Genomic DNA, 16,652 nt, shown 5'->3' on the forward strand with positions numbered 1-16,652 from the left:
TGTTAAGATTAAGTAAAATGATCTGTACATTTAATCACGTGATGTGTACGTATTGAATTGGTGTAAACACCCGGTGTGAATAAAGCTTTATCTTATTAAGTTTAATCATCTCTTCTTTATTTACGTTTTAATACTTAAAGCCCATGCCCTGCACGGGCATCCTTTATCTAGTATATATGTGTGTATATATATATATATATGAAGTCCCTAGTAACTGTAGTTTGACATTTTGTGAGAGAATCCTACATTTACTGTAATCTCAATAAATTTTACATAATTTTCAATAAAATCGTTTACTGAAGTCATTATATTTCAGATTTGTCTAGTACATTGCATTTTAACTTGCAGCCATTTGCCTCATTTTTATTTTTTTTTTAAAAATACGTTGCGGCTAGGCTATTTATGTATACTAAATGCAAAATCTTGTGTAACCTAACAATTTCTCGGCCATTTGAGATAAACATGTCGACACACAGTTGGTTGAACCTATCTCACACTTTGTGCTCTTTGATATGACGAACTTGTCCAAAACCGTTGCAGAGATTCTGAAAGTTTCAAAAGCTTGTCAAATCCTGATCCTTTAAAGCTGATAATCTTAACATTCTTGAGTTTGGGGAACCCAAAGCTTGCAAATCAATATCATCTCCTTTGCCCAAATAACGTAGCTCATGTTGGCAGCGGAAATCATTAAACTGTAGTAGATAATATAATCAGAATCAAATGGAGATCCACAACAGATATGAGAATACGAAAAGGAAGTGCATTAGCAATAGTGTGTAACATAGAATAATTTTCAGAAGCCACAAACCTTGAACGGTTCTCAGCAATTGATTACAATATCGATATGCTCAAGCAGTAGATCAAAAGTAAAACAAGGCATAGTTTGTCACTGTTGCTTTCTAAGTCCATTTACCAGATAGAAAGCAACTACCTCGACAAATCGATTTAAAGCTCTATAGTGACAAAAAATAAAATTCTTAGTGATAATTAAAGATATGTATCCATCCTCCTTGAAGAAAATATTTGAACTCGTGAGGTTGGGGACTGGGGAGTTCTTAAAACTTAAAAAATCAGAGATTTAAAAGCAAATCATAAATTGCGAGAAATTACAGCTCTAGCTCTCAAGTGTCAGTTAGACACTTGCATCTAAATTTTGGTAATGCGTTATAAATTTCCAACAGGTGAGGACAAGATAATTCTATATACATTATAAATTTCCTTCCAATTATTCAACCAAAAGAAAACACTGAAATTCTCATGTTTGCAAAAATTTATAGTTGTATGATATTCTAAAGACTCCACTTTCTTAGGCTTACCTCCAGCAATTCTTTGCTAAAATCAAATAGAGAAGACGCGAATAGAAACAAACCCAATGTAATCAATGATGAACAAGTGTACATAGTTAAAGACTTCATTAGCAAGGTCGTCATTAAAACATAAGCTGCATCTAACGCAACATCTTCTACTCTTTTTTTTTCCACAGCAAAATTGAGCCATTTGCTGATTACCGAATGAAATTTCCAGTCGCTATGATGAAAATCGAGTTTGAATTTTTTTATTATGGAACAAGTTGAATGAGTTAAAACGTTATCCACAAAGGAAATGAAGCTTTCTACTTTGTCGTAATTTCTATTACTGAAAACGAAAGTAGGAATTGAAGTCCAGAGATAACGCCACCTCTTTGAGAGAACACATGATTTCACGGCATCTTCGGTCGGCAAAAGAGAGAGAGAATTTGTACCAGGAGAACTTCCGGCAACTCACTTATACGATCTAGGGTTTCGACTCCATCTCCGGGGACTCTGTTACTTCGATCTCAAATTGCTGAAACCATTCAACGGAGAAAGGGTTTTGGGAATTTCGATTGAGTAAAAGTGAGAATTAGCTTAGCTTTTCACCGTAAATTTCTAAATACTTTTTTTGGCAAATATTATTTAGGTTAAAATTTGGGGAAAATTTATTTGGCCATAATAATTCTATAGTTTGAGTTTTTTATTATTAATAATAATTTATGATTATAGACTTATACTTTAGGTATTTATTATTATAACAAATTATTTTAGATGTTAGGGGAAAAAAGTGTCACATGAGTATATTCATTATTGTATCGATGAACATTGTTCGGCATATACAAGCAACAATAAATGTATGGTTTTTATTTATTTGTGTTTTAATTTTAAATTTGTATTTATTTACACTTATTATCATTTGTATTCATTTGCTTTAATTTTCAATTATATTTATTTATTTTTATTTTATTTGTATTCATATGTGTATTTAGACTATATTAATCAATAGGGTGTGCAATTAATTAATTATCTGATCATTATTTAAGTATAACTATCTATATAAATATTATTTTTTTCGAAGCTAATGAGTGCACAAATATAAGAAATGAAAGAAATATCAAACGAAGGAGTAGCGATCGAGTTAAGGGGAGAGAGCGTAGCCGGAGAGAGTTCGAAAGCTTTTGTTATGGCAGCCTATGTACTGTCAATATCTAATATTATCTACTGATTGAATATTTAACTTACGTATTTCAGAGTGCATAAATAATTAATTATATAATCATTATTTAGATATAAACATTTATATAAATATCACTTTTTTCTAAGCTAATGAGTGCACAGACACCCCTACCTCGAACATGAGTCCCATCTTTGAACATGATGTGGTTAAAATAACAAGATTAAATAATATTTGATATATTTACACATTTATAATTTAAAATTACAATCAAAATTTTCTTTTACTTTATTAAAAAACAAATAAACTAAAACGATAAGAATATATTTCTTCATATTTTTTTTATGGATTTTATTTTAAGATCTAAAATATGAAAGAGAAAATAAACAAGTGTATTTTTTCAAATTAATGTTAAGGAAAATACTGAAATTCTTCTGTATTATCACATTTTAGTTAGTCCATCATTTCACTAGAAAAGGCTACAACTTACAACCATGAACCACCAAAATAATAGTAGGGTAGCTGAATATTCATTACTTATCATCGTTATGTAAATGTATCAGAGTTAAAATTAAAAATAAAATGATCTTTGATTAAATTAAAATTTTCGTATAAATAAATATATAAGGAATTAATTGATATTCATACAAATTGTATATAAGAACTCGAAAAATAAAATCTAAAATTTGAACTTAAAACGTAAAATTTTGAAGTCCTCAAATCACTAAATTATATAGCCTCTAATCTTGCAAACACTAAATCTTTAGTCTACATGTTACGGTTACCACACTTGCCATTATATAACTAACCCTCATACTAGCTCTAAGAGCCAATATTGTCATAAATATTTAGATTGAATCAGTGAACACGTATTTAGAAAGTTCTTCACTATTTTAGTGACAAAAACGATTCAAGAAAGAAAACGAAAATGAGCCTTAATTATAGGTATGTCACAATATGGTAGGCAATGTACAGTCATTGTCCAATATTATCTACTGATACGATGTATGGCTCAAATTAAACAGAAGAGTTCAACGAAAATATGGACAAATAATAATAATTCCTATTCATTGTGTTGGCTACAAGAAAACTAATTAGTCAATTTACTTAGGCACTAAGGTAGTCAAACATAACATAAAAAAAAATCAACAAAAACATCCAAACCAAATGAATATATTAATACCACGAAATTTCATTGCTCATTCCCATTTGTGCCTATAAATAATATTGAGGAACCAAATATCACAATATCTCCATTTTAAGTTTCTTACTTGTATTTTGCTAATAAAATCTGAAATATTAATTGTTGCTTCACATAATTTTTATATATCAAGCATGTCCGTTAGTAGTTATCTTGTTGAGACTTATGCCATAAAAATGCTTTACAAGGAGAAGATGAAGACATTGAAGAAGGAAGAAGCTACAACACAAGAAATTATTTGTAATGATCACTCGAAAAAGTCGTCTTCTTCTTCTGGTGGTTGGTTCACTAAGATGTTCAAAAAAGTACATCCCGTTACAACTCCCTCCTCAAATTCTGCTATAAAATTGTGAACATTCTAGCGTCTAGAGAGTCTCGTATTGATACAGAAAACAAATTGTTATCTCGCATTATGGATAATATTTCACTTAATTAGTAATTTGATTGTTTTCAGTCAAATTACACTTCAAATTAGGAAACATGGCGACGTATATTGTAATTTTTGGTTTATTTTAAATTTTTAAAATTTCATGAGCAGTAATAAAATTGTTCATGAATAATTGAATATAAAATTTATTGAGTTCGATTCTCACCACAAAACAAAGCATCTATACGTTTTCATCAACCTTAATTTTTTTTGCCGAAAAACTGAAAAATAACTATAAAGTCTCTGAATTATTCAAACAAATGCAATAACTATTTAAGATTTTGAATTATTCCAACAGTTGCAAATATAAAATTAAGTTCTATATCATGTCGAAAAGTCGAGTTTCAAGCCCAAAGGTATAAAATATTAACAAATATTCCAAAACGGTATATAAAATTTTATATTAACCAAAACGATAAAACCGCTGGAACAACGGCAATTTTTATATACCGTTTTGAAATTTTTATTAATATTTTATACCCTTTAGGCTCGGGACTCCCAAAAAGTCATCAAAGAATTTTTTAACACAACTCTTTGACAGCCTAAAAACTCTTCTTTTTTTTTTTGTTTCTCGCCCGATATTCAGAGCCTATATTGGAGCTTCAATTAAGTCTGGATCGTGTATTGTAGGGCCCATTTGGGGGTAGCGCTCCCAACAAAATTTTCTTCATACTCAAGGCTTGAACCCAAAAACTCTAATTAAAGTGAAGCACTCTCATCATTACACCACAAACTACGTTGATAGCCTAAAAATTATTTAAAAGAATGGAAAAGGTGTTTGTGCCTACTTTTGCCCTTTCAAAAAAAAGTCAAGTCATAGACCACAATTTAGAATAGTCAAATTTATAAGGCCAAAAATATAAATATACCCTCAAATTTGATTTCATTTTTCATCTTCACATATTTTAATGACCTTGTTTCATTAATTAGAAACCTTTAGATCATATCAACTTAATATGTATTATTTGAGTTATTCTTGATTAACTATTAACTAGTAACAAAATAAAGTGTTTGGACTTCTACTCCCATTAATTTGATCAATACCTTTCATAAAAGAATGATACATAACCACTAAAAATTAATCTAAGATTATTATTTTTTTAAGAAAAAACGCCTCTTCGATCACTTTTTGCAGCCCCGTATTCAAAGGTGACACACAACTAAAATAAATTAAAAAAAAAATTCTCTCCCAACAATTCAATTTTCATTTATTCAACTAGGTCAATTTTATTTTCGATTAATAAATTAGAGAATAAAAAACAAACTGATATCACACAAAGGCAAAGTCAAATGATTTTTCAATTAATAAATTAGAGAATTAAAAAACGAACTAAAATCATATGAAGGCGAAGTCACAGGTGACACAAAACTAAAATAAATTAAAAAAATTATCTCCCACCATTTCAATTTTCATTTATCCGATTTACTCAATTGATTTACAATTCATAGATTAGAAAATAAAAAACAAACTAAAATCACACGAAGGTAAATTTAATTTTGGGAAACACAAGATCTTATGAATTTAATTATAATTCTATTTATTCAAACAAATATATAGAGATTGTTCATAGAATCTATAGCGAGATTATATTAAAAAAAATCTTAAGTTACTGATGTTATTATTATTTATTTGTTGTATCGATGAGTTTTCGTAAGTAGCTGTAATCTGAGAATTTGTAATAGCTACTAGTAAATTGTGTTATTAGTAGTTTAATTAAAATATTGTATTATAGTTTTTGAATAATATATTATCTAATGAATTATCATAAATATTTTTAATAGTTCTTCAAACTCACCTCAATAATTGAATACTACCAAACAAGACCCAAAAAAAACATTTCATTAGTAGAGTGGAAACTCTTTACGTATTTGCCCAAGCCTATGATCTAAACTCTCCAAGTCAATTATCTTTAAAAATATCCCTAGTATTATTTTCTTTCATATTCTTAACTCCATTAGTTAAGGGTGTGTTTGGTACGGAGAAACATTTTCTGGAATAAATATTTGTTGCTTTAAATATGTATTAATTGGAATTTTGGGTTCAACGAGCTACGTACACTAATATGATGACATGATTATATGCTTAAATAATTTAGTATTTACTTTATATTTTGTGTTTTTCATATTAGTTGATCATCTTACTCAAAATGATTGTTAAATATTAGTTGTTCACCTTACTAAATCGAATAAAACATTTAATTCAATTTTTTTTAAGTGTTAACATATTTGATTTTTCCAAGAAAGAAAGAACCTGTTTAATTAGGTCTTGGATATTGGATATATTCTGTGTTGTCCCATTTGCTTATTTTGTGTATTACAAAACTTAAAAACAAACATTCCTTAATTAAGCCCAACTTCATCATTATTTTTTATAAGATAAACTTCAACAATATCGTCATATTAATTAATTAATCCACAATAATGAGACTGTCATCGCTAGTATTTTTGGCCAAAATAATATTTGGAATATATTTTTTACAATTATATTCTACGTAATTCACCTCATTTTAACGAAAGTTTTCTTGAACTCAATATTTTATCATATTACTTTTTACAATTATTATTTTATCATAATAATAAAAAAAATATTAAAACTAAACGACGTTATGATTGAGTAATTTGATGAATATTGATTTCTTAAGATGGCATCGATCACAAATAGAACCTTAGCTTGTTGTCAAGAGGTCAAGTTAAAAGAATAATCCTAATTCCTGCATAGACAATTTATAAGGTACCAGAGATTCATTCTAAACTTCTTTTTAACGAAAAATTATATATTTATATATAATTTATAAATTTGATACGAATCGAACCTTTAACTTTTTTTTTTCTATTTTATATATTTTGAACCTTATCTTTGATAAAATCTGATTCCATCCCTACCCCACCTATTTTCGAAAAAGTTTGAACTTGGTGCCTAAGGTTTGACAATAAATTCCTTAATTTGCTAAACTTTGACAAGAAACACGGTCTCTACATACAATCAAAGACTTTCCAAGAAAATATGGAGAAATAATTCCTATTAGCTTAGGCCACAAGAAAACTAATTAAATAGTCAATTAGTTTTATAACTTTGGCTCGAAGTTTGTCAAATTAAAGAATATAAGTTGTATCTATCAAATACTCATTCAACAAAAATAGCCAAATCTAATAATTAACAATTCAATACCACGAAATTTCTTAGTTCATTCCCTTTTGTGTGTATAAATACCATAATAAATTTTCATGAACCAATATTATCATCTACTATACATTTTAAGTTTTTGCTAAAATCTGAAATATTAATTGTTAGTTTCAAAAATTCTTTGAAAAAATGTCGATAGCTAGTGGTCTTGTTGAGGCTTATGTCATGAAAAAGCTACACGAGGAAAAGACGAAGAATTTCGAAAAGAATGAAGCTATAACACATGAAAATTGTAATCAATCGAAAAAATCATCGTCCTCTTCTTCTTCTTCTTCTGGTGATTGGTTTACTAAGATGTTCAAGAAAGTACAACCCGTCACAGCTCCCTCCTCGGATTCTGCTACAAAATCGTGAACGTTCTGGCGTCTAGCTAGACACATTCTAGAGAGTCTCATATTGATCGGAGAATTTAAAACAAATTGTTATCTCGTCAGGAACAATATTCACTTAATTAATTAATGATTTGATTTATTAATTTTTGTTAAGTTAGACTGCAGGTTCATTTATGGGACACAAAATTTATTATTTTCTTTTACTTTTTTTCTCTCTCGTGTATATGGGATTTGATTAATTAAATAACACATCATACTATCAGAATTTTCAGAAATTTCAGCAGTATATATATTGATGAGCTTATTACTTACACTATGTTTAAATTTTATAATTCTCTGTCAATTTGAAAATTATAATGACAAATAATATCTTCAACCTATCCTGACCAAGAAAGGAATTAACTAAAGGAAACTCATTACTATAAGAAGTAAATCCATTAATCTTGACCTATTAAAAGTTACTCCCTCCGTTCGGAATTGTTTGTCATGTTGCGCTTATCGAAAGTCAATTTAACTAATTTTTAAAGGTAAATTATGTCATATCAATCGATATTTTAAATCAGAAAATTAGATATTCTAAAACTATATAAAAAGTATTATAAATTATAATTTTTTTTGCATATTAATATGATAAAAAATACATCTTAAATTGTTAGTAAAAGTTTTTATATTTGACTCTAAAACTAGAAACCATGACAAATAATATCGGACGGAGGGAGTAATATTTATTTCATCCCATTTTATATGTCACCTTTTAACTTAGCACTTGTATTAGAAAAGGATGTAACTTTACCTTTCTTATTTTTTATTTAATATTTTCTTGAGTTAACTTTCTAATAAATGATGAATACATTTTCAAGATTAATTAACTAATATTTTGTTAAGGGTATAATAGGTAAAATATGATACTTCATCCATAAATAAAATAATAAATATTATGATTCAGCTATTTATAAAAAGAAATGACATATAAAATGAAACTGAGAAAGCAAATAATTTCTTGTGCAATGAACTCTCTAGATACCTAAAAATAGAAGGATAGATAATAGAGTGAGTGTTACCTAAAAACTCTTTAATTAATTAATTAATTAAGGAAATGCTCAACCACTAAAGCAGAATATTTTTCTTGTGAACTTTCTTTTTCTATAAAATTTTTTTTAAATTAAATATAGGAATTTCTTAAGTAAGACTTGCAAACAAACGAAAATGAGATCACTTCCTTAGAAAATACAACCAAAAATGAAATCACTACTTTAATTTCATATTAAAATAGTTGAATTTTATTGAACCATTACTTGTTAAATAATACATTCCAAATTTGCTGATCTTTCTGTTTGCTTGTGGGAACTTTGTTTTTAATTCAATATCCAATTTACACTCAACTCAAGGAATTAAATATATTCTATCTTGTATTATGTGTATGCATAATAGTTTTTCCTTCACTTCATTTTATATGTCACTTTTTTACTTTATATTTGTATTGAGAAACAATATAACTTTATATTTCTACCTTTATTTATTTTTTTTGAAACTCAAGTTTTCATTCTATGAATATGAATTATAATTTATTTTGATGATTAATTTAATCACTGAACATAAATCATTTACTTAGTTTTACTAAGTTGGTCAAATATATATTTTCAAAACTAACAATTTATAAAGATAAAAAAGGAATAATTTATGCATTAATTTTATAAAATAACAAATATTATGAACTAACTATTTAAGAAAGAAATGACATGTAAAATATAAGAATGCAATAGTAAATAATATTGACTTGAAAAAGAAAAAAAAAACTCCTAATTTTGGAAATACGTCGAGACGTCATTGTTGACGGCATAATTCTGAACAAAAAGTAAAACAAAATGAGCGCAAGACAAGTCAAATTTTACTTACTCCCTCTATTCGGACTTTTTTTTTTTATTGTTCAAAGTTCAAATGTTTGATATTTTATAATTTTTAAAAGATAAATATAAAATGAAATTTATAATTTTACGAAGGGCAATGCAATAGTAAAAATTATGTCATTAAAAATATTTTCTAATCTCATAAATTCAATTAATATGAAATAAACGAATATCATTCATATATTCACATGTCCCTTTCCTAGACTCCAAAAATTGGGTCACTCTTTACGTATTCCCCAAGCCTATGAAATAAATGAACAATATCTATCTATCTATAAATATACCTTTATAATTATTCGATTCAAATATTCCCTAATTAACCATACTCCTCTTCTTCAATTTTACTATAATGGCGAGTGCTAGTACTTGTATTGCGGAAGCTTATGTCACAAGGAAACAATTCAAGGAAAAGGTGACGAATAAAATGGGTAACGATAATAAAGAAGTTGCGGATAATAAGAAGCTGAAATATTTATCTTCGTCGTCGTCTTCAGGTGGTGGTTGCTTTTCTCCGATTAAACTAATATTCAAGAGAGTTCATCCTAGCACTACCGCTCCGATGAATCCTCACGGTTGCGGCCAGTAGCCAAAACTCATGTATTTATTTATTTATGTTTTATTTTATTTATCATATCTTTTGAATATCCAAATTCAACCAATATGATAGAAATATGTTTAAGAAGTTAATCAGAGGAAAGGATCAAAATAGTTCCTCTACTTTCGGTTAAAATTCAAAGTGATCTTTGAGTTTTTACATGGAGCACTAATTCATGTTTGCAATATTGATGCACTTTTGATTCTCCTTCAAAATTTTACCTTTTTTTTTTGCATTGATTTATCCATAACATATGTATGGAATGTTCAATCGTTGTTTTATATATTTAGTAAAAATAACAACTCTATACCAAAGAATGTGAGAAGAAAAACACTTTGTTTTGTTTAGTAAAAATCATATTGCAGGTAAAGTCGAGAGGTTCATCACGATAATTTCACGCGCAATAGTATATTTTTTTCTTTTCCTGCACAGTTATATGTTAAGATGTTTTTAGTTTAGCTACAGTAATAATTCTAGTGAACAGAACAACGTGTTTTTTTCTTATCACCTTCTCTCAGATAGAATTATTATTTCTATTTAATATATAAAAAGATGATTGGACATTCCTTATATAAAATTTTGAACAAAATTAATGTTAAAAAATAGTCAATATTTTAGGATAGAACCATAAGTGCACCAATATTGCAAACATAAGGGACTAGAAGTGTTCCATATGAAAACTCAAGAATCACTTTGGGCCTTAATCTAAAGATAAGGATTATTTTGAGCCTTTCCTCAAGTTAATTGTATATACACTTCATATTTTGATACTCTGTCCTAAGAAACAATAAATAATAGGGCTAATATTACTTTGTGTCCTTTGACTTTCTTAAATATAATGATTTGAAAAATGTGTTACATAATAAATAGTAGTATTTAATAACTATGGTAAACTCAATAAGTATTACTCATTGGACAATTTTTAGTACAGTAAACAATTATTATTGAATAGAGGGAGTATATTTCTTCTGTTCTTTGTTTTGATATCTAAACAAATAACGAGAAAAGAAAAAGAAATAAGTCTTTTTATTTGAGCTTTCGAAGTAACTAATTTGGTCAAATTCTTAATGTTGTATCACATTTTAGTTATTAGTCGATAAAAAGGTTACAATTACCAAATCTTAATAATAAACCTATCTTTGGTAGAGGTCTCTATTTCACCTCTTGTATAGAAAAAAAAAAAGGTTACAATTATCAAATTTTAATAATAAATTTATCTTTGTTAGAGGCCTCTATTTTAAGTTTTGAATAAAAAAGAATTAATTAAGAATTTCTTTCGAATAAATCACCAACTTATAATAGTGTGAATCCAAAAAAAAAATGAGTAGAAGAATAAAAGAGCATTCAAGAGTATCAAGTAGTTAGCTTGTGCCGTCATTAAAATCCAAAGCTTGTTTCACGTCATGTATTATGTATAGTCAATTAAAGAATTTGAGGTGAGATTAACTTTATTTTTGGTCATATTGTGAGAGAATATTCGACAATTAGGTAGTACTATAAATTAAGCACATTTTCAATTCATACTAAAAATTCAATAGGTAAAAAAATCTTACTTTATGTGTTCTAATGAATATTATGATAAATTTAAAGATCGTCAATATATTCAACCAAACTTTAAAGCTCTCTCGTGACACTCTCTGACCCATCATTATTTCCTCATGGGCCTTATCAACTAGGCCTTTAACTTGATCCATAATAAACAGTTTAAAATTAGGCCCAAATGAAGAACCTGGCTAGTTGACAAATACTTCACTTTTGGCTACTTATCAAAAACTACTTCATCTCCAAGTCCTTGTTAAGATCAAAGGACATTTCCTATGTTTCTTAACTCACACGTCTAAGTATTTTCAAGTGAAAATGCTGAAGAAAACAAGACAATGAAACATGCGCGATAAAGAATAGATAACAACCGTTATTATATGTCGAGTCCCCTTGTGATGTGAATTTTTATTTTTTTGGTATGTGTTATAAAAAAAAAAAAGACAATCAAACATGCATGATAAAGTATGACAATATGTATATTGTATTATTGTATTGTATGTTGAATCCCTCTTGTGATGTGAAGCAAATTCAATTTTGTTTGCTATGTGTTTGTAAATTGTATACATTAATATACATTGATTCATAGCATTGTACTAGATGATTTGTCTTCTTTTTTTTTTTTCAAAATTAGCGTAAAATTTGTTAGTATATGATCCTGTGTTTGATAAACTATTCACACACATTTAATGTATTAATAAATGGACTAAGCTAAAATTAAAACGTTATTGATTCCGTAAGTAGAATTGTAATTCCTCAGGCCCAAACTAAAAGAAAAGTTATGTGGTCCTTTATAAATTAGAGGGATCTCCCCTTGAAGTAAAGGGCATGCACTTAAAATAGGTGTTGTAATGAATCCTCACACCAAAAGGCTAGTTGGGGTTCACGTGATTGTTGAGTCACATGAGAAAGAAACATGTAGTAATAAAGTTATAATTGTAGCATGAGTCACTCACTCACTCACTCTACGAATAAAATCTCGACAAAAGTATTCATTATTCTCCTGAATTTGAAACTTTTTATTCAATATATATTTAAACTTTATTTTGTTTGAATTTCCCCCTCCCCTAAAACTTGTTTAATCATCCAACACGTGCAATTTTTTCTGTCCACCTGGTGTAGAGATTGAAATCACACTCTACTAGACGCGTGAGGGAGTGATTTTTTGCCACGTCATAAAGCTACAATAGTAAAAAAAAAATGTAAAATCTTTATTTTTTTAAATATTGACCGACCGCAGACGACATCACCGTCGTCGTTGTCATCATTATCGAAGCCCAAGGGCCAGTTCTTCGGGTAGCAGTGTTGCTTCTCATCGTTGAAAATGGATAAGGATTCCGATTCAGCTAATTGAGCAAGGTGAGAGGAGATAAGTGTTATGTGAGCTAGAAAAAACCGTGTTGTTTTGCAGCGGAAAGGAGGTTAGAGTGAAGAATTGATTTTGCATCGGAAAGAGAGATGAGAAGAGGAGATACTGTGGTTGGTGGTGGAGATTGACGGCAACCGGGAAAGGAGTTGGAGTATGATATTTATTTTTTGCCATTTTAATTTATCTAGGTGACTATTATTTATCCAGGTGGAAATCCACATCATTACTATTTTTGCCAGCTAACGCGCATGTGTAGTCACACTAGAAGCAACAGACAAAAAGATATACGTGATAGTAAAATAAACAAGTTTGAGAGGATAATTAAAATAAAATATAATTTAAATATACAACAAATAAAAAACTTCAAGCTCAAAGTGATGACGAATACTTTACCCAGAAATCTGGAGAATGGTCTTATCACTTCTTCTCCATGTGCAAAGTTATACACATTGTTTTCCACTCAACTATATATGGAATAGAGGTGACCACAACTCATCCATCCTTTTTTTAAGGTACCATTCCATAATATTATATAATGGAAATGGGACCAAGTAGTGACATGTAGTTCTATTGACTCAAAGGTGGTGGTCATTCAAATATCATCTTTCATTTAAAAAGTATAGTGTACAAGTTTAAAACAAATATATATATATCGGATATTTAAATCTATTCTTAACAAAATTTCTAATTTTGCTAGTAGAACAAAGGTGTTATATACATACGTATATATCTAATTAGCTACCAAGTATGATGAGTTTGCTACTTTCGTTATTTCATGTTAATTGTTATGTTATGATTCTCATGAATTAAATTATTTGAACTTTGATTAACATATTAATTTTTTTATTGTAAAAAAATAAATTAATTTAATCTAATTTAGTTAGCAAGGTTATAAATTCAGTTAACTTTCAATTAAGTAAAAATGTGACTAACTGATCAACAAGAGAATATAATTGATTTCACTACATTGATTGATATTCTTTACATTTATGACTATATAATATAATATTTAAAACTTCAATCACATAGAGAAATGGAATTTAAATTGGTAGGCTCCATAGTGTAGGTTTAAGACTTTCTCACTTCCCAAATTTGTCTCATTTATTAGTCCTCAACTCCTCTATTTACTCAACAACAACAAAAAAATTAAAATATTGCGTGAAACACTAAAGTCACATAAATAAATCATTGGACATCGTTAAAAAATAATAAATAATAGGATAATATTATTATAATATTCTTTAAATATACCAAATTTAATATTTTAAAAAATATATTATATACTGAATAATATTTAATAATAAGAGTAGAATAAATAAAAATGATAAATCATTTCTTGATTTTTCATACTGAACAAATATTGTTAGACGATCATTTCTAATAATATATACCATACAAGTAATAGGCAACACAAATGAGTTTGACACTATTGTAGACATTGAAATTTTGTAGGACTCAATTCGAGTTGGGACTCTATAAATTGTGTTTAACTCAGATAAGGATTCTTGGATGCTACTCAACCCTAAACCTTAATTTATGTTTATATAAAGGGTACTAAATTCCCTTAAAAAGCATCTCAAAAAATCCACAAAGAGATCAAGATCTCGAATACTTCACAAATTGATGGATTATTCATATAGAGAGGTCAAATCTAAATCAACCTAGTTCGAGAAATACGCCGGCTCTTAAATCATGGATAAATCATAGAGTAGAATATATCAAGGGAGGAACAGATTTGTACTCATAACCTTGATGAATAAAATCATGTTTCTTCATATTTTGTTTGTATGATTTGTTTATTTATCATATGTTTAAAATTTGTTGCAAACAACAACTATTTGATTCAGAAAATTAATTTTAATTATCTAAAAAATCATATAGTAAAAAAGAACCTAGAAATCATGCCTTCAACCAACGTGGGTCACTTAGCTTAAGTGTAGTACACTTAAGCTAAAACTTTCAAAACTGTTTAAATGGAGTAATGATTTGTCGACATTAGTTTGCTTAGAATAATAATTAATGAAGTCGTGTTTGGTGGAGTGGGTGTTGGTTTAATTAATTAAATACGTCACATACATCTATATATTATATTTTAATATATTCATGTTTTTTTCTCGTACCAGCGATTTTATTTAAACTACTAATTATGCTCTTGTGACTTTTTTCGATTATGTCAAATTCCAATTGTATGCTACACATCAGAAGAACTAAAACTGACAAATATTATCTATAATATCATAAATAATCTAGGACTTCTAATAGTGTCAAGTATTAATTTAAAATTACAGAACACCTCTCAAATAAATTAAAAAAATAAAATAAAATACAACTAAATTAAAAGAGGTAAAAATTTATAATTTCTTAAAGGGCGAGTAAATAGAAACGTGAATAATTAATATGGCCAGGAGGATGTAAGTACTACTACTTTATAACTCCTATAATTTTTAATTAATCAAACTTTTATGTATATTCTCCGTATAATTTTGTTTGTCTAATTTAGAAAATTAAGTAATAAGTTATTATTTAATCCTCAATAAATTTATTATATTTAAAGAATAATATAATAAAATTGATTTTATTCATTGTAAGAAGTATTTTAAATTAATATTGAAAATATAAAAATAAATGAATTTCAATTATCCAATTGTCGTTGGATCATAATTTTTTTTTTGTTTATTGAGTTCCGACAAATTATTCATACATATTAAATATCTTTTTTTAATATTAATATAAAATTTGAATTAAAAATACTAATTCCGAAAATTTATACTCTCTTCATCTCAAAAAGATTGACCTAATTTGACGAACGGAGTTTAAGAAAAGAAATACAACTTTTTAATATTGTGGTTCTAAATTAAAGTTATGACAAATGTACTAAAATGTCATTTTTAATCTTGGGGTCCTAAATATGCCACGTAGAAAGTTAAAGTTAAAGTGTTACAAAAAAAGAATCATTTTTTTTAAACAAAAAAAAAAAAATAGAAACATTCTTTTTGAAACAGAGAAAGTAACAATTATTGTAATTTTTTTCTTCATTTTTTACATGTACATTATAAAAATGTCGAGCTTTGGAGTTAGTAGTTATATATATATGTGGGGTGGAATAGTCATTGAAATTTTTGTACGATATTTTCACTTTGGGAAACAAAATGAGAAGAAAAAAATCAAACAATTTGTCACCATCGAAATTAAAATTAAAGTGTACTCACTTGGAAAAAAAGAAAATAATTCCAACACTTGGTAGTTAGAAAAATGATTATTGAGTTCGTTGCTTTGTTTTCTTCATCGAATATTTAATTAAAGGGATTAATTCATGATTATATATACTACCAAATTATCAACAAATGATTGACATTTACCAAGATACCAGTAACAAGCTGAGTATTATTGCAATAATTTATTATTCTTATTTGTGACTAAATTATAGTACTAACAACAATATCCCTATAATATGACTCAATTATAGTTAAATTACTAGTTAGTCTAAAATCGATCTTTATATATAATAATAAAATGAATTATTTGTAAGATATTATGTTATTTTGCTAGAATTAAATGAATATGATCCATAATAAATAATAACAATAGAATCAAAGAATTTTAGTTTAAAATATAAAAAGGTAAATATACGG

General features: G+C 27.5%; 2 protein-coding genes and 1 long non-coding RNA gene across 3 annotated transcripts; 2 read left to right on the forward strand and 1 right to left on the reverse strand.

Moving 5' to 3' along the window:
- Positions 1-227: 227 nt before the first annotated feature.
- LOC101243986 (uncharacterized) lies at positions 228-2,006 on the reverse strand. The gene is made up of 2 exons (XR_182681.5): positions 1,678-2,006; positions 228-692 (listed from the first exon to the last, which is right to left on the reverse strand). It is a non-coding gene; the product is annotated as an uncharacterized lncRNA (long non-coding RNA).
- Positions 2,007-3,694: 1,688 nt separating this feature from the next.
- LOC138348340 (uncharacterized) lies at positions 3,695-4,271 on the forward strand. The gene has a single exon (XM_069297321.1). It carries the CDS (start codon positions 3,802-3,804, stop codon positions 4,018-4,020), a length of 219 nt encoding a protein of 72 aa, XP_069153422.1. The 5' UTR covers positions 3,695-3,801; the 3' UTR covers positions 4,021-4,271.
- Positions 4,272-7,335: 3,064 nt separating this feature from the next.
- Positions 7,336-7,885, forward strand: LOC104647144 (uncharacterized). Its single transcript, NM_001365464.1, has one exon. The coding sequence runs from the start codon at positions 7,408-7,410 to the stop codon at positions 7,630-7,632; it is 225 nt and encodes a 74-aa protein (NP_001352393.1). The 5' UTR covers positions 7,336-7,407; the 3' UTR covers positions 7,633-7,885.
- Positions 7,886-16,652: the final 8,767 nt, after the last annotated feature.

This window comes from Solanum lycopersicum, chromosome 4 (genome assembly GCF_036512215.1).
Source record: "Solanum lycopersicum chromosome 4, SLM_r2.1".
NCBI lineage: Eukaryota > Viridiplantae > Streptophyta > Magnoliopsida > Solanales > Solanaceae > Solanum > Solanum lycopersicum.

Excerpts from the sequence above, each read along its gene's own strand:
- LOC104647144 (NM_001365464.1), top strand. The coding sequence starts at position 7,408 with ATGTCGATAGCTAGTGGTCTTGTTGAGGCTTATGTCATGAAAAAGCTA.
- LOC138348340 (XM_069297321.1), top strand. The coding sequence starts at position 3,802 with ATGTCCGTTAGTAGTTATCTTGTTGAGACTTATGCCATAAAAATGCTT.